The sequence below is a fragment of the Topomyia yanbarensis genome, chromosome 2 (assembly GCF_030247195.1).
Source record: "Topomyia yanbarensis strain Yona2022 chromosome 2, ASM3024719v1, whole genome shotgun sequence".
Lineage (NCBI taxonomy): Eukaryota > Metazoa > Arthropoda > Insecta > Diptera > Culicidae > Topomyia > Topomyia yanbarensis.
In genome coordinates this window covers 1,805,853-1,830,048 of record NC_080671.1, presented here as the reverse complement: position 1 = coordinate 1,830,048, position 24,196 = coordinate 1,805,853, and the positions used below count along the sequence as shown (strand labels likewise).

The following is a 24,196-nucleotide window of genomic DNA, read 5'->3' as shown; positions in this document are numbered from 1 at the left end:
TATCCCATGTAGCATGTGTTATCAAAAACATCGCGAAGCATCAAGTTCGAAATGTTCTCAAACTATATAATATCCGAAGAGAGTGATAAGAGTTATAAGAAATGTCTCTCAAACTGTTAGGTGGATTAAAAGCGTTTTTGAAAACAAAAAAAAAGTTTTTTGATTTAAATGGATTTTTTCATTGTTTTAAAAATAAAAGCATATTTCAACTAACAAATAACATGCTTTGCTTCAAAAAAGATATGATAGATTCAAACAAAATTATTATTGAATCTACACAAAGTCCTATGAGAGCTTTTAGTAGAAACAACAAACATTTTTTTGGAGTCTAATAACAAATATTTTTGAATTCAAAAAAATTGCAATTAGGCCCTGATTCAAAAATATATATTTTTTATTTCTAGGTGAATTATTTTTTATACGTAATTATCAGGGGGGGGGGGGTTATTTAGAGCTTTGTGACGAAATGCTACGATGGGGGAGGGGGGTGTTAAAAATTACTCAAAAAATGCTACGTCATTTATGGATGGCCCTAGGATGACTTTACGGATTTCGCCGAAGAAATGGGGGAAGAGCTAGTAGAACACTACAGCGAATTATCGGTGTTCTCGAGGTACCCCCATGTCTTTTAAGCGACGAAAGCACGAGCCGAACGGTAGCGCGTAAGTTACTCACCCGATACCGATGATCTATACCACACTGATCTCACCCTGGATGAACTGTTGTGGACTTTGAACGAAGTGTCTCAACAGAGCCGGACTTCAACGTCTTTCACTATCCCTGAGAATGACTGCTTCTGCAGCTACTCAACAATATCCGACGTAGCGAAATTTTTCGTACCAGCTGACGGAATCGATTCGATAAACGACAACATACCTTTCATTCTGGACACGGTATCGATACGTACTTTGCAGAGCTAGCGATCCCGACAACCCATGAGTACAGCCTCGAAGCATTTTAGATCTATTCAAGGCATACGGCACAGCTTGGTGGCATGAAATATTTTGCACAGAAAAATCCTGGTGAATATGTTATTGCATGATCAACATGCTGCTACCTCTGAACGGATATTGCAGCTTTGCATAGGAGGTCATTACAATTAAATGCGGTTCCACGTCACGATGCAACCAGCTAGTGTGGCAATGCTGTTGTATACGAACGATATTCTCCTTGGGATACGGGAACGAAAAACTGTCGAAGAGTGGACGAAGAAAGTCGGATTCACGACCTCTGCCACAATGTCGAATATCTTCTGCTGTACCCCAATGCACTCCGACATCTGTACTCACTGGTGCTCATTGGCCCAGAACATTGGATTATGGTTATTAAAATAATCAGTTGGATGCGGTTCTTTCGCGATCGACAAGATATCAGATGTGGTTTGGTTATAAGTTTATTACTTTGAAAATAAGATATAAAATAGCGCTAAAAATAACGCGACATAAATTTTAGCCAGCTAAATGTATTAGAATTGTCAATAAATAAAACAGAAATGCATCCCAGTGGGAACATAATTAACAGCAAAAACACTAAAAGATACAAAGATTAATAGAATTAACTCAAAACATACATAATACTATTCATATCGACGGCTTAAACAGATCGGCTAACAGCTCCGGTTCGCTTAAATCCTTCTTATACTTTTGCATCATTTCTTGCACTTTGATGCGCCTGCGGACATGTGGAGGTTGATAACTGCAAATGAAAATATTAATCATTTCACATTCGTTACGAAACCGTATTCAGAAATCAGCAACTTACGAGTCATTGTCCAAACGTCTCCGCTTAGCCATGTTGTAGGCTGTCTGGCGTATCAACGAACCGATAACCCGTTTGCTAACGACCATACCGTCGATCAGCGGTATAGCAAAGTTCATTCTTCCGGTGGGTCCATGCAGTTTGACCCGTAGCAAACCGGAATTCAGTGCATGCAAAAATATAACGTGACATTCATTGGAATTTAACGGTGTGATCGGCCCATGCGCGGTTGAGTAACCCGCCCGAGTATAGTGCAACATTTCATCAATCGGAAACGACAAATGATCTTCAAAACTTTCCAACCATACCAGCAAAATTTTAGCAGTCGGTGCCGTGTACAAGGTGGTCGGTTTGGATGCACCCGTTCGCCGGCGAACCGGTGGAATAGGGTCAGCAGATTTGCTGCTGAGTGAACCTAAACGACCTGGTTCGTTGTCCAGAGAATACTGACGAGCTTTGCTGGAAGCTAATTTCGAAGTTTGAATCTCGCTAACACTTCTCTCGTACGTCGTGGTCAACGTTCCATCCGTTGTATCATCTAAGGATATTTCACTTCGGTTGCTACGGTTGGGTACGACAATAGCAATCTCGGAAGCTACATCGGCCCAGTAGAGAACTTTTTTCTCACCGTTCAGTTGGAGATCTTCAATGTTGGATGAGTTGAAGGATTGTCGCTTTCGTTGGTCTTTATTTTCTTTTGGAATTTTCCAACTGCTGCTAATGAATCCTGTCCAACCGGCATGCTCGTCAACGTTAACTGGCCAGCCAAGCGTGTAAAGGACATTCCAAAAATGCACATCGATGTTGGACAGATTTTCCGGGTCCATATTCCCAATGATTTCAGCCTCGGAGGTTTGACCAGCTTTGACGTAAAATACGTGAATCGTGTCGCATGTTCGGGGACTCATTTTATCCAACATTTTCAGATCCTGACAGAATTCGGGCTTGGAAGCATCTAGTGCGGTTAGCATCCTCTGACCATTGTTGTTATCACCAATGGAAAGAAAACCAAAATGTGCAAGAAACAAGCGGGCAGCTTGAAATTCATGACAAACGTTAGGGGGAGTTGCTTCTTGGGCATGACCCAACCCATCGACGGAGCATTCCGTCTGCGCCCAGGATAGCTTTTCATAAACAAGCTGATCTTCAAGTAATCGGGCCAAATGCTTGGTGGATTGATTACCAACCTTTTGCTCGGTCGAATCCAGCGTCGGAATGGAATAATCCACTATGCAGGCTGGAATGCGATCGACGGAATCGGGGAAGTATTTGTATTCGATCTCCTGCCGGATCATGATATCATTCATCGGAACCGGTCGACCGGGATTCGGAGCGTGATACTTTGTGCCGGATTTACTGCGCGATAGGTGACGAAGCTGCATCGTCCATGCGTGGCGTCCGAATGGGCCGCGGATCAGTACTGAAACGGTTTTGGTAATTGAATTAGTGTGTTATTTGTAAAAATATTATTCGCTTACTTGTAACAGTTGGTTGTGGATCCTGGTCGTTTCCCAGAGGCTCCTCGAATAGTGCCAGGATGGTGGAATTTTCCGTGACAAAGTACTTGAATTTCCTGATCGCTTGTTCCTGGCTGATTTCGATCGTATCTTCATCGTTTGTATTGGAATGTTTAGCTAAAACGACTTCGTCGAGTAGCGAAGACAGCGACTGCTTTCCACACTCATTGGGGAAATAATCTATCTGCTCAAGTATCAGTGTAAGTAAATTCTCGGCTGCATCTCGAACCCTCATCGATGCCGGTTTCAGTTCCTTCTCGTCCTTGTGCTTAACCGGTTCGCTCGGTTTACCGACGCTTTTCGAACCGGATATACCTAATTCTACGACCTCTAGTACAGTTGTTAAACATTCCTTGTCCTGGAGTAAGTACGGATGATGCATCAGCCAGGCTGATGTGCACTGGAAGGCGGCAACGATCGTGCTGTGCAGATCTTTGCTATGCGCTGGCGGAGGCCGAGAGCATTGGTAGCAGATGTAATCACAGACCCACTTGACAGCACGTTTACATTCGAGAGCGTCTGAGAGAACATAAATTGTGAAAAAAATGTTATCGGATAAAAGTCGGAGCGAGTCTGTTATGCTTACCCGAATCCTTGATGTGCATGGCAGCCAACCCGGAAAGGAGCTCCAAAGCTGCCAACGAAACATTCAAATCGGCCTTCCATGACGAGATCAAGCGATGACAGACCAGATATGTTGCCCTGACGAAGAGTGCGTGGCCACTGTCTGTTTAAATGGAGTGAAGAAAAGTTAGTTGGATAATCAAATCAGGATAAACGGGGCCCTATTCTCACAGTCACGTCACTTAGTGACTAGAAGGAAATTTTGTTCTAGTCACTGGGTGACGTGACTGTGAGAATAGGGCCCACGATATGGTCTTATGAAAACGTTTCTCTTCAAAATTCAATTGCTGCCTGACGGATAAAGCGTGAATTTCTAGTAAATTTTTATCAGTATTAATGAGATACCACAAGAACAGGAGTAGATCTCGATCAATCGAAATACTCGCATTTTCATGCAAAAATAATAAAGTGAAATATTTGTAATGACATACATGTCACCAACCAAACTATCCACCTAAAGCATACTTTCAAACAAATATTCAATACAAGCCTACTAAACTGAAAAGCAAGAACTGGGAACAAAGGTATCTTAAGGGAAAGCAACATAAGTACATAGCGTACTAGAAAAATTAAAGTTGACGTGATACTGCTACTACCGCTATAATATTCTGAATAAACTGATTATCATGGAAATCCCGATGTAAAAAACATTTAACAAAGTGGTTTCTAGCGTTCCTAGTATCGGCGCTTTTCGGCAAGCACCGGTTCTACGGTACTGAACCCTCAGTACCGGTAGAATACCGACACAGGAATATTTTTGTTGAAAAGAACTAAAACACATAGGATCGAAATAAAACGTTAAAATATATACTTTTATTGGTAAGTTTTCATATGCTTCCGTCTACCTTCTGATCTCGTCCACAGCAGAAGCAAAAAATTACTCTGTTATAGCTATCAATAAACCAACTTTTACTGATTTGTTGCTTATCCACTACACAAACCGTAAGTATAGCGGCTGGATGACGCTCCGTTCGCTGATATCCGGGAGGTTCTATCAGATAGGAAGTTCGATGAAATTGCCAAAAAAATTACAGCTTGCGAAAGCTTGAAGAATGGCAGTTTTCCCGGTCGTATCGTACACTTTGGATACATCGAGGGAGACTATCTCGGGACTGACCGTTAATACCGATGAGCGGTTCCATCTGAGCTAGATAGGACGCGACACATCTTCCCGGGCGAAATGCATATTGACGACGATCTAGTCTTTCATTGTCTCCCAGTTCGGTGATAAGATGCCGATTGATTAGGCGTTCGAATAATTTACCTATGCAACTCAGGAGAGTTGTTGGGTTATGTTTCGAAGCACCAACTCTTTTTAGCAAGCGTTGTTTTTTACTGTTAGCTTTAAGCTAGAAATAAGTTTTATTTAGTATTTTAATTAGGTTTTAGTAGGATAATTCAATTGATTAGGTGCTTACAATTATGGTTGACCGACTAACTGAACGGAAGGTGTGGTTCACCCTTTGCTCTTCGTTTATAAAACAATGTAATATTTGTACCTGTTAGTATAGTTGTACATACAGTTAGTATATAGGAAATATATTTAAATTTAAGATAATTCGTATTACTCACGTACTATTAACTTTAAAAAATTCGAGAGATAATGTCACTACTGCCGTAACCGTACTGACTCGTTGAGTAAAGTTCTTCTGCCCCACTGTATCCTACTGCATGACGTTTCCTCGTGAAACCTCACTGTAAGCAGATCTGTCACTGTCGAATAAAGCGCTGCGCTCGGTAGCATCGCCGCAGCGAGGGGTCTCGTTAGTACATACCCCCGCCCGTAAACCTTGGTGAGGACCAGGAACTCCTGGAATACAGGAACTAGGTTTGCTGTTCGGCTCGACATCCAAAACAGCAAGCTTTGCGGCTGGTCTTCGAATTAGACCTGCTGTGGTTCGTACCAACACCACTGGTTCCTCGCCGCCTCGCCAACCACCAAGACCAGATCGCCGACCTCCAGATCTTGACCTCCTGGAACCACCTGCATCTGCGCGTAATTTCTGGGAGGTATTCCTTTAGCCATCTGTTCCAGAATCCGTCGGTGATGAACCGCGCCAAATTCCAGGTGCTTCTCAGTGTTGAACGACTATCTATCGGGCCAGTAGGCAGGAACTTGATGCCGGATGAATTGCCTAGCAAGAAGTGGTTTGGTGTCAGAGCTACTTGATCTGCAGATTCCAATGAGATGTATGTAAGTGGCCTTGAGTTTATCATGGCCTTCGCTTCGAACAGAATTGTTACACAGTTCTTTACGCCACAGGCAACAGGTGCTTTCGATAATGTTGTTCTCTTTGCATCGGAATGGAAGTGAGAATGGCAGGTAGAACGAAAAAGGTGATTAGGATTTGTTCTTGTGGAGAGCCGTGCAGAAAGATTGAAATGTTACGACGAGAAGCAGTTTTGTGGTTTTCTTATTCGCGTTAACAGTTGCGTACAGGATTTGGGACATATTTATGAATTGGTTAGCTGTGATTCTTGAAAAGAGCTGTAGCTCATAAGCTCACTTTTATAAATCGATTCTTTAGAACAGCATTGGAGCAGATTACGAATCTCTAGTAACGATGACTGGTTGATTCCTAATTATTTTTCATTGCTAGTCATTTTTCGTTGTGGATACTGTATAGGTATTTAAACTCATCTTCCACGATGTGAATCAGTTGGCGATATAAAAGAGAAAGATGCAGTGATGCAAGGTCGCATTTCAGTTTTATCACCACGATGCCACAACTACATACAAACAGCTTGAGCATGTTGGGCGAACCGAAGCAAGCACAGGTTGTTTCAGCAGTATTTATTAGATAACATCTTACATATTCCCCTCGCCAACAGTCCTCCAGTGGTAACAAACACAATTTCCCGATAGAGTCTCTTAGCCCGTTGCTGAAGATTGTTCAGGTATTCCAATTTCCATCTGTTCCACAACTGCACATTTTTTTGAATTTCCCCAAACCGAGTAAGTCTGTTGCTCGCAATTAGTGATACATTTTCATAGGTCCTCTAATAAAAAAATGTCCAGGAGTTAATGGTTCCACGTCTCCGGGGTAATTTAACATAGGTGAGATTGGCCTTGGATTTAATATTCCTTCAATTTGTTTCAGAAGAGTAGGCATCTCCTCATAAGTAGGTACAGATGATCCGCACTCTTTTCATATGATGCTTAATACTTTTTATACCCGCTTCCCAGATTCCACCGAAGTCAGAGGAACGGGGAGGAATAAACTGCCAATCAATTCTTTCAGCTGTACAAAATTGTTTGATTTCTGGTTCCACTTCTGAATTAAATTTCTCTGATATCACCTTTAATTCGTTTTTGGAACCAAATTGCTGGCATTATCACAAAATATGGTGCTGCTAATTCCACGTTGGCTACGAAACCTCCGAAGGTCTGCGATGCGCTAGACAGTCCGCTAACCAGCTCAAGATGAACTGCTCTAGTTCCTCGATAAATAAACAATGCCACGTATACCTTTAAGCATTTGTTGGTACGTACTAGCTTCTCTTTGATAGTTACTCCACTGAACTGGAAAGGTCGTGAAGGCTTTATCCGTTCACCCATTATTTGCTGCAGTGCTCTCGAATTATTTCTGAAGCATGTGATGCATTAGTGTACCACTTTTCGCACGAGGCTTTTTCCATAAAGTGGCCATAATTGCATTCTTATCAAGTGCAGCAAATTTAAGGTTACATTTATGCAGGTTAATCCAGCCGCCTGAAACCTCCCTCCTACTCGAATAATTTCATTTTTGTCTAAGAAACGATTGAGGGTAAACCGTGAGCTTTGCTTTGCAACGGATTTGTCAGCTTCCAAACATTTGAATTCTTGGGCAAATTGCTTTCTTTGTGTCGTTTAGATTATTCGAATCTCTGCTATTTTTATTTCCGAAAGAGTTAGTTGTTTGAACGACCTTTCTTCAGGCTGTCGTCTGCAATTGTGTGCAAATCGCAAACAATACGCTGTAAGACGCAGAAGTTTACCATAACTCGAAAATCGAATTATCAATGAATCATTGTTGTACTCCTCCGACGTTGGTTGGGTTTGGTCAATTCTGCTAGCGAGTATGGCCCTATGTGGCTCTTTGTTCCAGGAGTGATTATTTTTCGAGAAGAACTTTGGCCCAGTCCACCAAAGTGAACTCTGGATAAGTTTTTGGGTGGATGTGCCCCTCGCGATTAGATCCGCTGGGTTATTTTTAGAGCTTACATAATGTCAGTCGATTGGTGAAGATTTCCGCTGAATGGTTTCAACCCTGTTGGCAATAAATTTCGGCCATCGATGCGCTGGTTTGTTAATCCAATCCATTGTAACTTGAGAGTCGGTCCAACAGTGAATGGCATTAATCGGGATATTAATAGCTCCTTTCACTTCTTCCATTAGTTTTCGTATTGTACTTATCTTGACTTTCTCGTGTGAAGGCGCGAACCTAGACTTCGAGCAGAATAATTCGGTTTGCACTTCCTTTCCATTGGTAGTCCTTACGTATACAACTGCTCCATAAATCCGTTGGACAGCATCGACGAAGCCGTGGAGCTCTACACGATGATTTGCAGCGGCTACTCGATGCGGTAACGTAATGTCTCCTATTTCTAACAGCTGTTTTCTATAAACAGCCATTGTTTCATAATTACATCTGGTAATCTTCATCATATATCCTGCATTAATAATTTGCCGTTTATCATGATCGGCGATAACACACCCAATGGATCGAAAATTCGCTGTACCTCGGCTAAAATATTTCGTTTTGTTATTTCCGTATGATCGCATACATCGTTTGAAAAGCCGATTAAATCGCTTTGTGAGTTCCATCGACGTCCCAAAATTTTAACAAATCTTTGTTCTGAATCACAGGTTCCTTCTCTAGCAAAGTTTGACTTCCACTTACGTAATTCAAATCCTGCACTATTCAAAACGATATCCAGTTCTTCTTTAATCTGAAATAGCTAAGCAACATCGTCATGTCCTATGAGAACATCAGCCATATAAAAATCGTTTTCAAGAACTTCGCAGGCCTCAGGATACTGATTTTTAAACAACTTTGCTAATTCTTTTAAACACCGTGCCGCAATGAATGGAGCTGAGCAGGTTCCGTTGACTGAGAATTGCAGTGAAGGATCATTTTTGTTGACGATGATTTGTCTGAACATTTGTTTTATGTCAGCTGTGAACACATACCTGGGCCAACGGAATCTTATAAGAATTATAAGACCAGTCATTAATACGTCATTCAATGGAATCCCACCTGCCGTTTCCGCTGAACCGTCGTTGAAAACGGTTCTCAGGTTTGTTGTGCTACTTTCGGGTCTTATAACTGGATGGTGCGGGAAATAATACGAGACTGTGTTAGATATTAAATCGTCATCGCTGATCAATTCCATGTGGTCTAAATCTAGGCAATTTTTCTTGAATGATACGTATTCTTCTTGTAGTGTAGGATCTCATTGGAATCTTTTTTCCAATTGGAAAAGTCTTTTCATCGCCGTGTGTCTGAATTCGCCGAGCACATGAACGTTTTGCTTCAATGGTAGTCTTACAACAAAACGTCCGTTTGCATCACGTTCAGTGGATTCGACAAAAAACTGTTCACAAATTGTTTTTTCTTCTGTCCATCTTTGGTACGTGTAGAATAGATTCATAAATTGAGCCACCTGATGATTAAAATAGAGTTAGTTAAATGTACAAAACCTACAATATAAAGATTCTATTACTTCTCCATTAACTCTCATTCGTGTTACATTTCCTCCAACAAGCCACCCTAATGCACTGTTTTGTAGAGACGGCAAATGACGTGCTAGTTTTTCGTTTCCGTCGCGTATGATGTCAACATCGCATCCAAGTACCGGTACGTGCGAACGAGCCATCGATCTGAATATTCAGCTCATGCGGGACGAAAACCATTGCCTTGGTTTTTTGCAGGTTGATGGATAGGTTTAGTTCCTCCATTTTGCATTTGAATTTTCCTAGAAGGGCCACAACTGTCGCTCTGGTAGCCCCTTCGATGGGGATCGTCGTACTGCTCAACTTTAAAGGTACGAAGTACTGTAGACATCGCTCCGTAGTAAACCTTGACTGACAAAACGAGTAAGCACTCCACCACCTACCTGCAGTTGAATTTTCCTGTTTGTCAGCATAGTTACAAATCAGCTAGTCAGTTCAGCAGGAATATTTAGATTCAGAAGTGTTCCTCTAGCTTTTAGATTTTCACACAGTTGAATGCGTTTGAGATTCCCCTAACTGATAGCAGCGATTCGATTTGTAACGAACTCGAGACATGTGGTAGTTGACATTCGTTTTTTGAAACCGAAAGACAGATCTGGGAATGGTTTCGTTTTCTAGAAAGGCTTCGAGTCTCTGGGAAATGACTGAGTTTAACATCTTTAACCTACAGTTGACTAATGAAATCGGTCGTGCATCAGCGACATTTTCTGGATTTTTCCCCGGATTGCGGATTTCAACAACCATTATCGCTTTTAGATCCATAAATAATTTCTCCAGATCAGATTTAGGTCCAGGATTATGCTGTCTCGGACTGTTATTTGTAGCATTTCCATAATTCGATACGTGATTCCTCCAGGTCCTGGCTCTGATGTTCGTGTTTTCCGTGGATCTTCTTGGAGATGGGGCTCTGCCAGAAGTCCTATTGGTAAGATTCTAGTGGAACATGTTTATTGAGTAATTCATTTGCTGCGTTAAGGTCGCCGTGGTCTACAATATTTTCAGCTTTTTTGCACCAGTCAGCTGTTTTAACTTGCCTTATTCAATGAACATTTCGAAGTTCTGAAAAATTGCCTTAGTCGATTCTTTCTTTTGTCTAAAAATAAATGTTTTCTTTTTTCAGCTTATTCAGACTATCAGATTTGTTGAGCTGCCTTCTAATCTTTCCAAACATGCTCGATATCGTCTAACCACCAGTATTTCTTTTCTGTTTAGAAACGTTTAGATTTCTCTTTGTTTCCTTTCGAAGTTCAACCATAGAACCTATCATACTGCCCTCTATGTCTTTGACACTTCAACTTTCTTCATGTTGGTAAAATACTGAGACTTCTGGCAGCGTTTCACTTGTATAACTGTTTCCAGCGCCATGTGGTGATTGACAACTCTGTATAGTGTAAAGGATCCCAAGTGCAATGGTGGGCGTTGAAGTCGTCTCCTAATATAACCCAAACCCAGAAGCTTTGTGAAAAATCTTCTTCATCTTGTTCTCGAATTCGGCAAGGGAAATACTCGATACCACACATAGAGAGGTTATTAGAATGTCTGTATTAATAATATGTAGGTCCACTGCAAAACCTCACAACAGTTGACATTTACCTACGGTTGTTCTGTTCGTCTCTATGCATACTTTTACTGTGCCATCTCTTTATACATGTTAATGTTGCTTTGATGTATGACACCCGAGGATATCCTGCAATCGTTGCTTTGCTTTTTTTGCCCATCTCTCGTAGTCCGTAACGCGGAATCTTTTTGACATTTCTTAGGCACGGTCTGTAAAGCGATTCTTTGATGTACAGTTTTCTGTTCATTGGTTGTATACAGACAGTTAAGGCACAATATCGATGTGTTGCTAAAAGTACGAACTTTGTTGATGTTACAACATTTGAATATCTCTAGGAAGCTGGCTGGCGCGGAAATAGATTCCAATCGGGTTAGGTGGCATTTTTATCGTCCGATTAATGCCTATGATCGGGCATTCGCTGGTGGGGTTGTGACGTATTTCTTCAATTTCCATGTCCGCCTAAACCGGTAACTGCACTGGAAACCAAAAAGAAATATCTCCTTCAGTAACTTGTCATGATGAAGTTGGTTTCCCAGCTTGTAGTGTTACCATGAATACGATGAATTTAAATTTCCCAAGTATGCGCGGTTCCATGCTTGTTACCCAGACATTGTACGAAAAACCAATAGGATGCTGGACTATTCATAAAGTTGGTACACTATTCCGCAGTCCGGCAGCTTTCTTGTGATATTCATAATGCGAAATATTGTTGATGGCTTCTAGAATAGACAACCTTATGCAAAGAAGGTAGCCAGGTCGTAAGTGCACTTTCTGCGTCAGGTGTCGTGTCGTATTCGTATGTATGCATATCAAGTGAATTTTTGATATGAGGGCCTAAAGGATAATAGAATCAATAGTTTGCTAGATACGCTACACACATAAAACGACGATCAAGCTCTAAGTGGAAACAAACTGTAAAACAGATAAAATAAAATAAAGGAATCAAAATTTACCATAAACTGCAGACGAACTCAACTCTAAATCATGAATAATGTCGGATGAGAAATCATCGAAAGCCGGCAAACTAGAGGGCTCATTGCTAAGCGTAGCGGTGCTGTTGCCTCCGATGCTGGAGTTGGCGCTATTGATGGAGTACGTACTCTTCTCCGAGCATGCTACAAACAGAAGATGTGTGTGATGTGATTTGAATTAAACTGCATACGTGTCTGACAGATTTAGCTCAGAACTGATATAAAGTGATTGATAGATACGTGAAAGAAATAGAATAGTGAAAGAACGAGATCTAATTAAAAGAAATTAGGAAATTTAATTCAAGCATTCAGTAACAGAAAAGAAATAGGAAAGAGAGTGTGTTTTGTAATCAAACCTGAGCTGAGTAGATTGGAATCATTGGCCTGCTGGGACGAATGTAGCACGTCCGGACCCAGTTCCATCTCTTCGAACGATCCGGAGTCTTGTACGCACAAATGAAGGCCTCCTAGCAGCATGTGGGTATTCTGGGCATCACTTTCTACTTGCAGTGCATTCATTAAAATGTTGATCAAACGTGGCTTAAGCTGAACGAATGTTATCATTCTGAAACGGATAATTATGATGTGTTGTAATTGTATCGGCAATAACGAGAGAAACTTACTTATCAGCTGGGCCACCGGTAATGTCTCTTATTGGAAGAGTCTGGAAATGCAACGGAAGAGCTAAAAACGATAGCAGCACATTGATCGCAGCTCGTCTCAGCTCCGTCTTATTCACAATTACATTCTGGGATTTCAATCGCAGCTCCTTCTCTGGCAGAATCTGTTCCAACGCTGCAATGAACGAAGGCAACAGAACCTGTATCCCTTCCAAATCTATTCTGAACATATCGGAAGAATTGTACAAAATGCTAGCCAACGTTTCTTCACACTCTTTAGTATCGTTTAACCGGAGACCCTGCTGCAAGGCCATATAGAAGCGAGCCAGATACACGGGAAGAATTTCCTCGCCCGTTTTCTTAGCGCAAAATATTCGACAGAGAGCTCCCACAGCTTCCGCTTTACCCGATTCGTACCTGTCGATGGTGAGACCCGGCGGGACGTCACTCATTTCCGACAGGGATGGCGGCTGCGAGAGACTACCCTTGCGATTATCCATAATCATCGACGAAGGACGACGTTTAGCTTCTGCGGCACGTTCTGGAATGGGTAGAGGACGGTTTAATCAGGGTCCTTATTAGAACTCTGAAAGAATAACTTACTTTTCATATTCTGTATCCAGGTTTCACCTCCAATGTGAGCAGCGTCGAAGAGCCACTCTCCAAATAAATGAAGAATGCTGTTGCAGCGGGGTCGGTTGGCTGCTAACGGGTAGCGATTCTCTTGACACAGAGACAACATAGCTGGAATCAGATCAAACGATATATCGGTGAAGAAATTCTCCCGGCAGTCAATTGAACTTACATGAAAAACCGGAGGACGGCAGCGATGTTGATTGGGGGATCGAATTGGGCTGATTAGCGGATGATCGGCTGCTCGTGAGTCCACTGAACGAACTTTTGGTTAGACCTTGAAAAAAGAAAATCAATTAGATTGAGAATTTGCTAGGGAGACACATTCCGAGATGCAATTATTTACTTTTTACTGTGGTGTAGAGTTTTGTTTTTTTATGTTAATTAAATTTAAAGTGTGTTAATCAATCTTCTATAGCAAGCTGACGGTAATGAACTAAATGAAAAAATCAGAAAATCAACATGGAGAGCCGCATCTGCCCCCAACACAATACACAGATCAAGCCAAAAACACAGAAAAGTGGAATAGGAACTTGCGCACCCTTTGCCTGAGCCATCGAAATAACAGTGTGGGCGGAAATGGACGGTGCTACGCTGAAGCTTTTGGCCAATCGCCTCTGCAATGGTGGTGTTGGTGAGTTTGGAACTCCCTCGGACGACGCACCAAACTGTCCATCGTGTGAAACACTGCTCATGAAGCTACTAATGACCCCTGCGCCTACATGTCCGGAAAGAGGGTGCCCTTCCGATTGAAGGCTAGATATATTATTGCCACTAACGGTGACATTACTGTTAAGCCCATGATTCGAGCCACTTCCAACCACTCCAAGAGCAGCACCGAGACCGAGCCCTCCAAGACCACCGGAGGCACGTATTGACGGGCTTTGCTTAATCTCTCCACTGGAATGTCTAAAATTAACGTTCGGCGTAGTATTCCCCGCACCACCCCCGCCGATACCATAATACTGGAGCTGGTGAATGTTTTCCAAAATGGCCGCATCGTCCTGCCTATACAGAGCTATGCCTGTTTGCGATTTGAAATTTCATAGCAGCAGTGGAATAGAGGGCATCATATTTGATTTGATGATTGAAATTTCTTCTCAGACTGTGACCGCGTAGTAAACTTACCTAGAAACGCATCAACAAGACCAGCAATTCCTTTCATGGTCTTCAGGAAGATTTGCGGCAACTGCAGCAGACATGGATGATAGTGAGGCTCAATCCCATCCGTGTTGAGCATCACGGCCTGAATAAATTGAGGTGTGCGGCTTATCACCTGCGGGCAGCAAAGATCCGTCGGTGCCCCTAAAATTTTAAGAAACCGTATCCATGACTGAGCGATGCCATCGTTGGTCATACCGGCCGGAATTAGATTACTATCTTCCTCTACTGAAAGTGAAGAAAATGATATAACAAATTCGAAATCCCTTTTTCAAAATCCTACTTATTTTCATTTCCGGAAATGCAGGACCATAGGTGAACTCGAGCAGTTTCGCTGTCAACACCAAATTAACTCGATTCCACTGTTCCACCAGAGCTATTCGGTGGCGCCATGCTCCACACGATTCCTGAAACGTTTTCCACAACGAAGGCGAAGGAAAACAACGACTGCATGCTAGCAGCCATACTTCAAACAACACGCTCAGCACTCGCTCGCATAACTGATCTCCAACGTCATCCTTGACGATAGGTGGAGCCAACAGAATCTCGTTGATGGCCAGCAGAAACAGCAATAGAGCTTCCCAGGTTTCGACCGTTAGTATCTTAGAATTTTGTGCGGTATCCTGCAGTGTTCGTAGAACTCGATGGCAGAAAACTGCCTGCCGGTTTATCGTGTCCGTTCCTAAAATACGATATGAACGCATGACATCAGTACAGTCAGATTAAAACTGTTTGAACAAATCTTCACCTAACTCTTCTTGATAGAGAAAAGGCCAGTCTTGTTGAGCATGAGGAAAAAGATAGGTCAATATCAAACCACCGATAACGAAACACATAATTATTAGTAGTAGTAACAAAAGAAGTGCAATTAAAAGCAAATTAAAATTTATGTGCAATTATTAGAGTACAACACACCAATCCAAAGCTCAAAAAGTCTCGATACCTTCTCCCGGTCGCGGAACAAACAAGTTATAGAGATGTTTGATAATTTTCCTAGCGTACGTGTTCGGATCATCGACAATCGGTTTCGGAACGCTGATCTTTGTCTGCGGCAGCAGCGCCGTTACCCACTCGCAGTAGATATTAACACAGTCCTTAATGATGTCATGTTCGGCGAGAGGCAGTGAAAGCCCATGGCAAATCACATCCATACACCATTGTACCTACAATGAAGGATACAGATTATGGTTATCAAACACTTCCCACCTGAATATGACAATAATGCGAACCTCCTGGTCCGATGCCAGCGTACTCGGTTCGGCCACATTCGTGATGCCAAGATTGCCAGCTAACTGTTTCACGACGACGGCTGCCACATCACGCCCACCCGCGATGCCAAATTTTCCCAGCACACTCTGCGACTGGGCATTGCTGATGTTCTCCGTGATGGTCGGCACCAGGGAGGCCCACTCCGAGTACATACTGCGGCTCACGATTGTTTCATTCCGTAGGAAATTGTAACAAAAATGGAAATCGACACTTTCACGAGTCAAACACCAAAATTTAATTTTCTTTCTTTTCGCCACTAAATGTTTACGTTTTCAATGTTGAAGAATGCTGTCATCGGGTGTGTGCGAGTGTGCGTGGCGTACCAGGGGTCTATCGAAGCCATGTGATATATTTTTTAACCGATAAACGCAAATAATCGATTATCTTCCGAATATTTTTTAATCGATTATCAGGAAGCATCAGGAAGCATAGATCAAGATCTAGAAAGAGAACTGCAGAGACTCTATTTTGGATCGATTGGATTCGCGTTTAACTGCCAAAAACCGAATCCAATCGAACATAGACTTATCCAGCTGCGTTGGTATTGTGCCATTTTGACGTTTGAATTGGGAGGAAAACAAATCGTTTACACGAAGAACTGAGAGGAAAACAAACCACCTCTGGGCTTAAGGGGAGGGCGGTAGTATGAAAATGCGAGATCGCGGTGTGCGTAGCTTAAACGTCAAATATCTCAATTGCCTATCCTTGTAACATTGGACGTGTTGCCATACAATGCCGTGGCATACGTTGCCAAAAATGCTGTTTTTCTCTCCGCAGTTCTCTTACTTACTAACTAATTACTTACTAATAAATAATGGCGCAGTTGGTCGGTAAGTATAAAATGCAGTTTGAAAAGCTTTTGCTTATTGATACAGTCGTGATTCGCTGGTTGGGCCACACCTCTGTCCAACTAACGAATTTATCCTTTATCGAACGCTCTACGATCAACTTCCTTTAACGTCCACGTTTTATGGCCGTACAAGGCAACCGGAACTATCAATGTCTTGTATAACGCGAATTTTGTCTTCGTCTGCAAACTACGGGACTTCAGCTCGCTAGGAAGTCCGTAAAAAGCCCTATTTGCAGCTGCAAGACGCCTTTTCGCCTCGCGGGTAACATCATTTTCGCACGTCACTAGAGTTCCAAGATACACAAATTCTTCCACTACTTCAAATTTATCACCACCTAACACCACTTCACCACCAACATCACTATTGGACCCACGTATTCTTCCAGCTATCATGTACTTCGTCTTGCTGGTGGTGTTGATTGTGAGACCAATTCTTGCTGTCTCCCTTTTAAAAGGCACGAATGCCTCTTCCACGGCTCGGCGCTCGATTCCAATGATATCAATATCGACCGCAAATCCTAGGATCATATGCGACCGAGTGACGATGGTACCGTTCCTTTGCACGCCTGCTCTCCTGATAGCACCTTCAAGAGCAATGTTGAACAGCAAGTTTGACAGCGCATCACCCTGCGTCAATCCGTCTAAGGTTACGAATGACGTCGAAAACTCACTAGTCTCAGGCCGTTGTCATTGGTTACAGAGTGAAGGCTCTCATTACCAATGATTGGGCGGGAAAAATCCTCTCTACCGACCTGAGCGTTGACATCCCCGATAACAATTTTCACGTCATGCTTTGGGCACTCTTCGTAGGTTTTGTCTAGACACTCGTAAAACGCGTCCTTCGCGTCATCGGGTTTATCGTTTATCGGTGCATATATGTTGATCAAGCTGTAGTTGAAGAATTTGCTCCGTACTCTCAATACACAGATTCGCTCGCTAACCGGTTTCCATCTTATAACACGCTTCATCTGCTTGCCGATCACTATAAAACCGACTCCATGTTCTGCCTTTTCGCCGCCGCTATAGTAGACGTTGTATTTGAAGGAAGTGTTGGCGATGGGATTCACCGCCCTAAATTAACGTTCTCCAGTTCTAGGCCACCGCACCTCCTGAATCGCAGCCACGCTCACTCCAACCGTCTGCAGTTCGCGAGCCAAAAGACTCACTCGTCCGGGTTCATTCCAAGTCCTGACATTCCATGTTCCGAGTTTCCAATCATTGTCCTTATTTCGTAGCCAGGTCGGTTGCCGAAAGTATCGTTCGTCTTTCTTTTCTTCTTCACTTTTCGTGGTAAGTAGGAGGGTTCCGTAGGCTACCTTACCGGGGTCGCGCTACCTACATCGCGCTAGTGGGGCTGCCACCTTAGGGTGCTTACAGAGTGGCGGCGAGAAGCTGAGCTGGCGCTGATGCTGACATTAGAATGCGAGATGCGAGAAACCTGCTTGCTGCAAACCAAAGGGATGATGTCAGAGTGAAAGCTGAGCGGATCGGCGCCGACTGCCTGCTTTTACTCTGACAGGCTCCATTTGATATGCTGCGAGCAGGTTTCTCGCATCTCGCACTCTAATGTCAGTACCAGCCCCAGCTCAGCTTCTCGCGGCCACTCTGTAAGCACCCTTAGGTATAGCTGACGCGATACAGCATTTCATACTCAGCCGCTGGATGTCAGAACAGACGCTGTTTCAGCCGCACCTCCTTGGTGAACAGACGCTCGGGACGTACCTCCTCAATCTAGCTGAAGTCAGAAGGACAACAGTGCCCAGGCTGCACTACCAGCTAAGCACACAACTCTTAGCTGGCGGTCGTTGTAATCATATGACCCGGGGAAGCATGAGGTGGGGACTTGTGAGGACCAGAGCTATGTTGGACGCTCCTTCCAGATTGTCGACTCACCGTTTTGCAGCCCCGACTGCGGAACTATGGCGACGGATTAAGAGGCATGTGTGGCAAAAGAAGATGAAACGGCCACGACAGTTGAACCCTCTGAAATTGCAAACGAAATCGGGAAAGACTTCCTTGATCCTTGACCTTGATCTCGGGGGAACTCCTCCCTTCCAACTTTCTTTCTCAAAACAAAAAGTGCTACGGAAGTCACTCCTACAATATTCACGCCAGATGCGAGCCAGAATTGCAGTAAAGTTTTCTCCGGGGTGGGACTAGCCACTGTGCTAAGTACAGCAAAGGGCAATTCTACCGAGCTCGACGATGTCGGCTATCCCCTGCTAAGGCATCTACCTCCGGTTGCCAAGTGAGTGCTACTAGACGGATTCAACAGGATCTGGGGAGTGTAGTCTCCACTAGAAAACTGGAGAGGCGCAGTCATGATTCCCATCCCGAAGAAATGCGAGGAAACCAGAAGTCTGAATGACTTCCGACCCACCCCCCTTGTTAACCCTCCTCGAGGAACAGGATCTTCTTCACCGTCGGCAGTTCGCATTCCGAAAGGAACTCGGCACAGGTATTCACCTAGTGCCCTCGATGAAATTTTAATGACACTATAGCCAACGACCTGCATGCGAACATCGCCATCCTAGATCTCGCCGAGGCCTACAACACTTCAGGATGAAACCAATCAGACCTATTTTGGAAGGCTAACGGGGTCCTCCAAAGCTTGGCTCTGACAGTCACACTATTCTTAGTCAGCATGAAGCTGCAGGCAGCGTGGGTCAGTTTCAGCATATCGGTCGGTTTCAGCATATCAACCCAAAAATGCGCCATTTCGCACTATTGTAACACCCAGCACTTAGCCACTGGCTGGCCGCTGGAACAGTAATACCATTCCTGAATGATCCAAAAATCCTTGGCCTGACAATCTACCGGAAGATGACTTTCCTTCCGCACTTTCGACGGGTGAAAAAGGACTGTGGAAGCAGGAAACGGCTTGTCCGTACCATCAACTCGCGTCACCTGAAGTGGACTAAGCGAACCGCAATCAACATCAGCAAGGCCCTCATCCACGGTCGTCTGTTCTACGGCCTTAAAATAACCAGATGCTGATGGCTTGGTCGCGCTCGGTCGTCACTCTTACTTACCTTACCGTTGTTGCCTCTTACTGTATGCAGAAGCCGTCTCCACTCCACTCGATCCATTGCTGCTTGTCGCCAGCCTTGCAGTCTTCGAAGGGTCCGCAGGTCGCCCTCTATCTAGTCGATCCTCAGTGCTCGCTGTGCGCCCTGTCTTCTTGTTCTTGTAGGATCGCCCTCAAGAACCATCTTCACCGGGTCGTCGTCCGACATTCTTACGACGTATCCAGCACACCGCACACGTTCTATTTTTGCGGTATGCGCGATGGATGATTCTTCCAGAAGCTGATTCAACTCATGGTTCATTCGCCTGCGCCACGTTCCGTCTTCCATCTGCACGCCACCGTAGATGGTACGCAACACTTTTCGTTCGAAAACTCCAAGGGCGCGTTGGTCCTCCACGAGCATAGTCCAGGTCTCGTGGCCGTAGAGGACCAGCGGTCTAAACAGCGTCTTGTAGATATTCAACTTTGTGCGGCGGCGAATTTTGTTCGACCGGAGCGTCCTCCGGAGTCCAAAGTAGGCACGATTTCCCGCCAAGATCCGTCTCTGAATTTCTATGCTGGTATCACTGTCGGCGGTTACCAGTGAGCCCAAATACACGAATTCGTCGACCATCTCGATTGTAACCCTTGGTTCCAGTTTGTGGTCTTGATGACTTTGCCACAAGATGCGTTTTACCCCTTTTATCCCATGTATGCCAAACGAGTGTAAGGAACTCACCCACACCTAGAGGGACTACCCGTAGCCAGTCAGGTACTCACTACGGTTGGTCTTTGTTTACAGCGGTTTGAGCTGGGAAAAAATAACACTCCCGATTTCGAGGTTGGTAACCAGTTAATAAATAGGTCAACAGGAAAGAGGGGTGCCAGCCAAACGGGAGAAATGTCACAATTCGGGACGATTCGGCTTCGTTTCGGCCTCCTTCTCACAACATTCGCATATTAGCTCGGCGTATCGCTTTTTTCTTTCTTTTCTGTTCTGGACAACGCACACGGTAAATATCGAATACTCTTTTTATGTCTACGTTTTGCACATCTTCGAGTATACGGCTAAAACGTCAAAAAATGAGTGAATTATAGTTGCGAACCAAGAGTATTTTTTATGCATTTTCAAGTATGTCAATGACGAACGAAAATGCGTAAAAAATAAATACCATTGAGAAAAGAAAATTTGCACCATGTCGTGAAGCCATTTTTAAAACTATAGTACTCGATTTATAACCAACGGTTTCATTAAGTTCCTGGATTATTTTTTGAAAACAAATGCGAAAATTTATCAAATCGGACAGGTAATTAACATAATTATTGTATTATTGAATTTGAAGCAAGATTAAATTAAAGTATCTTGTCTTGTAGTCCTCGCAAATTAAATTGTGTGGAAGAAAGATAGTAAACGTCGTCTGCCTCGGAGAAGACTTTATATCCGCTGATTGTGTGCCGTAGAGGAAGCATATGTTTATAGAAACTGGGAACTGCAGACCAAATACCGAGAAAACCGAAAATCCAATACATTCGGTCATAATTTGGAACACCCGGAAGTTGATAATGACTCTCGAAGATTTGAATTTATAAATTTATTTCGAGAGCATTTTAGTTTTAAACTTCAATACAACAATAATTATATCCTAATTCAATTGACTATTGTAATTAATAAAAACTAAGCATTTTTAATTTTATGGGAGTAAAAACTATGTATTCAACTCTGCAAGTGAGAGTATAAATTACGCATTTAATACTTTGTTTAGTGAGCCAAAACTACGCATTTTTTACTTTGATGCCTTCAGTAAAAAGTATGCAGATTTTGACGTACATTTAGTATACTCAAAAAAGATTCAAAAGAATATACTCCTTTATTGGGTAGTCCCAGTTTCTCAACAAAAAGCGTACTTCGTAGTTATATTAGAGTTTGTTACGGTTACCGTGCAAGGGAGTAGAAGTGCGCGTCGGTAGTTAAATATTTCGGTGAAATTGAAGTAAAGTTGTGCGATGTGAAGTGGTTACGACACTGTAGGAGATAGTTAGAAAGGAGCGCGGAAGAAGAAAAGATAGTGCGCTAGTGGTAAAGATTAGTAAGCGTTAAACGATTAAAATATGTGGTAAAAATTATAGATAGTACGGATTAGTGCCAGAAAACCAAACAGATAAAGGTTCAGCGGACCTTTTTTTGTCGGGTCTGGAACCATTTCCAGACACCACCTCTTTCTCAGGTCAGCTACACGTGACCCGACGGTCAAGAGGAGAATAAAAGCACTTCCCGATCACTTCTCTCCAGCTTGCTTCATCCGAAAGGTCCCGAACAGAAAATTACAGGAAAGCTATTGCGTCTGAATTAGCCGAGAAGGCGCAGCGAAGGCGAACATTGAGCATACCAGTAGAGAAGCTGATTAACGTACCATATCGTGGTGTCTTCAGTCCGCAGGTGATTAGCCGAGAAGGCACAGCGAAGGCGAGCAGCGAAACTACCAGCGGACGCATCTACTAGCACACCATATCGTGGTGGCCTCATTCCACAGGCGACGTGCCGAGCCGGCGCAGAGAAGGCGAACAGTAAGCAGTGGTAGCAGTAACGACCAGTCGGCGGATTTCCATGATGCCAGTTTACACCAGTTTTCGACACAGTGGGCCGAGGAATCGGTAGACGGAGCCTTCGACGGAACCCGGTTAAACATCATACCGCAAGTATAGCCTGTGACGTCAGTGTTAAATGGCCCTGTAGTCGTAATCAATTGTAAAAGCATGAAATTGTAGTAGGTCTCTTACAAATAGTAGCCATTTTTATCGTACTTGTTACACGTGTCTCTTGTTCGCTAATTCCGGACTCGAAAGGAGTCTTAAGGCCTCGCCCTGGTTGTCGTTCAGAAAACATCGAAAAGCACAGCTTTTAAGCATCCCTAGTTATGAGATTTGGTTGGCAGTTCTCTTTAGGATTGATTTCTATTAACAGGGTAAGCGTGTGTGAGCTCCCGGTTGATGAGTAATTACTCTCCTGGTGCGTACCTACTGGTGAAAAGGTTTACAAGCCCTTATTGACCTTTCCCAAATTTAGATTCTATACCCTGAGCAGTCAGGGGCCACACGATTTTGTCACCATCAATCCGAACTCGGGATGGGAGGTTCACATTGTCGTCTCTAGAACCTCTTCCTCTCATGTATTTTGTTTTCGAAACATTGATGGCAAGTCCAATCCGGCTGGCTTCAGCTTTCAGTCTGATGTACGTTTCCGACATCGCCTCAAAGTTCCGTGCCATTATGGCAATGTCGTCGGCGAAGCCAAGAAGCTGGACGGACTTTCTGAAGACCGTGCCACTCGTGTCTATCCCCGCTTTTCTTATAGCACCTTCTAACGCAACGTTGAACAGCAGGCACGATAGACCATCACCTTGCCGTAACCCTCTTCGAGATTCAAAGGAACTCGAGAGTGTCCCTGATACTCGAACAACGCACATCACCCGATCCATCGTCGTGTTAGCTTATCCGGAAAATCGTACTCGTGCATTATCTGCCATAGCTGATCTCGATCGATTGTGTCATATGCCGATTTGAAATCAATGAACAAATGTTGTGTGGGTACGTTGTATTCGCGGCACTTCTGCAGAACCTGCCGAATCGCGAATATTTGGTCCGTGGTGGCACGGGAGCCCATGAGTCCCGCTTGGTAGTGCCGCACGAACTCCCTTGCAAATGGTGACAATCGGCGGCAAAGAATTTGGGAGAGGACCTTGTAGGCGGCGCTAAGTAGTGTGATCGCACGGTAGTCTCAGCAATCCAACTTGTCACCCTGTTTTGTAGATTGGGCAAACGACATCCTCCATACACTCCACCGGAAGAATCTCTTCCTCCCAAATTTTGGCGATGCAGCGCTCTAGCCAGTGTTTCTCCGCTACATCTGAACCGGGTGCTGGAGAGGTTCTTTCGTTGCCCTCTTTTTTTCTACAATGGAGAATACATTTACGTACTAGCCCAGTACACGTGCTATTAGTAGATGCCAAGCTACCACATGGGGTGTACTGGGGGTGTGTCGGGCTCGAATGGTGACGCTGCCATTAATACAGACTAAACTCCATTGGGCTCCGCCATCGTTCCTCCCAGGAACTACCTCTCGGTATTACTTCTGGGGGGATGGCTGTACTTAATGTACTCATTCACTCTCACTCACGCGTTCATACGTCCTATATGAGGCTTACTTGGGTGCTCTCTCTATCGCACCTTGATTCACTCTCAAACACTCCCACATGAGGCTGACTTTTGTGCTCACCTTTTACGTTCCATGCGAGGCTGACTTGTGTGCTCACCTTACTCATTCCTTGCTAGGCTTACTTTTGTGCTCGCCCCACCCATACCATGTGAGGCTGACTAGGGTGCCTACCCTATCACCTGATTCACTCTCGATCGTGCCACTCAGGGTGGCCAGATAAAATTCCTTAATATCGGTAGGGTCACTAAAAGTTTATCGGTAGTTATCGGTAGGCCGGGTTGTTGTCCCAAAAACGTAGT

At 43.7% G+C, this 24,196-nt stretch overlaps 1 protein-coding gene across 4 annotated transcripts; it reads right to left on the bottom strand.

Annotated features, from left to right (window-relative positions):
* Positions 1-1,416: 1,416 nt before the first annotated feature.
* Positions 1,417-16,112, bottom strand: LOC131678926 (ral GTPase-activating protein subunit beta). 4 transcript variants are annotated; one of them, XM_058959372.1, is made up of 15 exons: positions 15,788-16,112; positions 15,502-15,721; positions 15,307-15,336; positions 14,842-15,240; positions 14,526-14,786; positions 13,939-14,421; positions 13,570-13,674; positions 13,368-13,508; positions 12,768-13,305; positions 12,501-12,709; positions 12,127-12,288; positions 3,862-4,002; positions 3,237-3,794; positions 1,762-3,178; positions 1,417-1,695 (listed from the first exon to the last, which is right to left on the bottom strand). In XM_058959372.1, exons 1-15 carry the CDS (start codon positions 15,977-15,979, stop codon positions 1,581-1,583), a joined length of 4,971 nt encoding a protein of 1,656 aa, XP_058815355.1. In that variant the 5' UTR covers positions 15,980-16,112; the 3' UTR covers positions 1,417-1,580. The 4 variants fall into 4 exon arrangements, with proteins under 4 accessions (XP_058815355.1, XP_058815359.1, XP_058815357.1 ...); XM_058959376.1 differs by having other exon boundaries at positions 14,526-14,783; XM_058959373.1 differs by lacking the exon at positions 12,127-12,288 and having other exon boundaries at positions 1,418-1,695.
* Between the last annotated feature and the right edge of the window lie 8,084 nt (positions 16,113-24,196).

Excerpts from the sequence above, each read along its gene's own strand:
- LOC131678926 (XM_058959372.1), bottom strand. The coding sequence starts at position 15,979 with ATGTACTCGGAGTGGGCCTCCCTGGTGCCGACCATCACGGAGAACATC. Across the intron at positions 14,422-14,525 it reads TCTTGTTGATGCGTTTCTAG|GCATAGCTCTGTATAGGCAG; the intron begins GTAAGTTTACTA and ends AATCGCAAACAG. Across the intron at positions 13,306-13,367 it reads CTGGATACAGAATATGAAAA|AACGTGCCGCAGAAGCTAAA; the intron begins GTAAGTTATTCT and ends TACCCATTCCAG.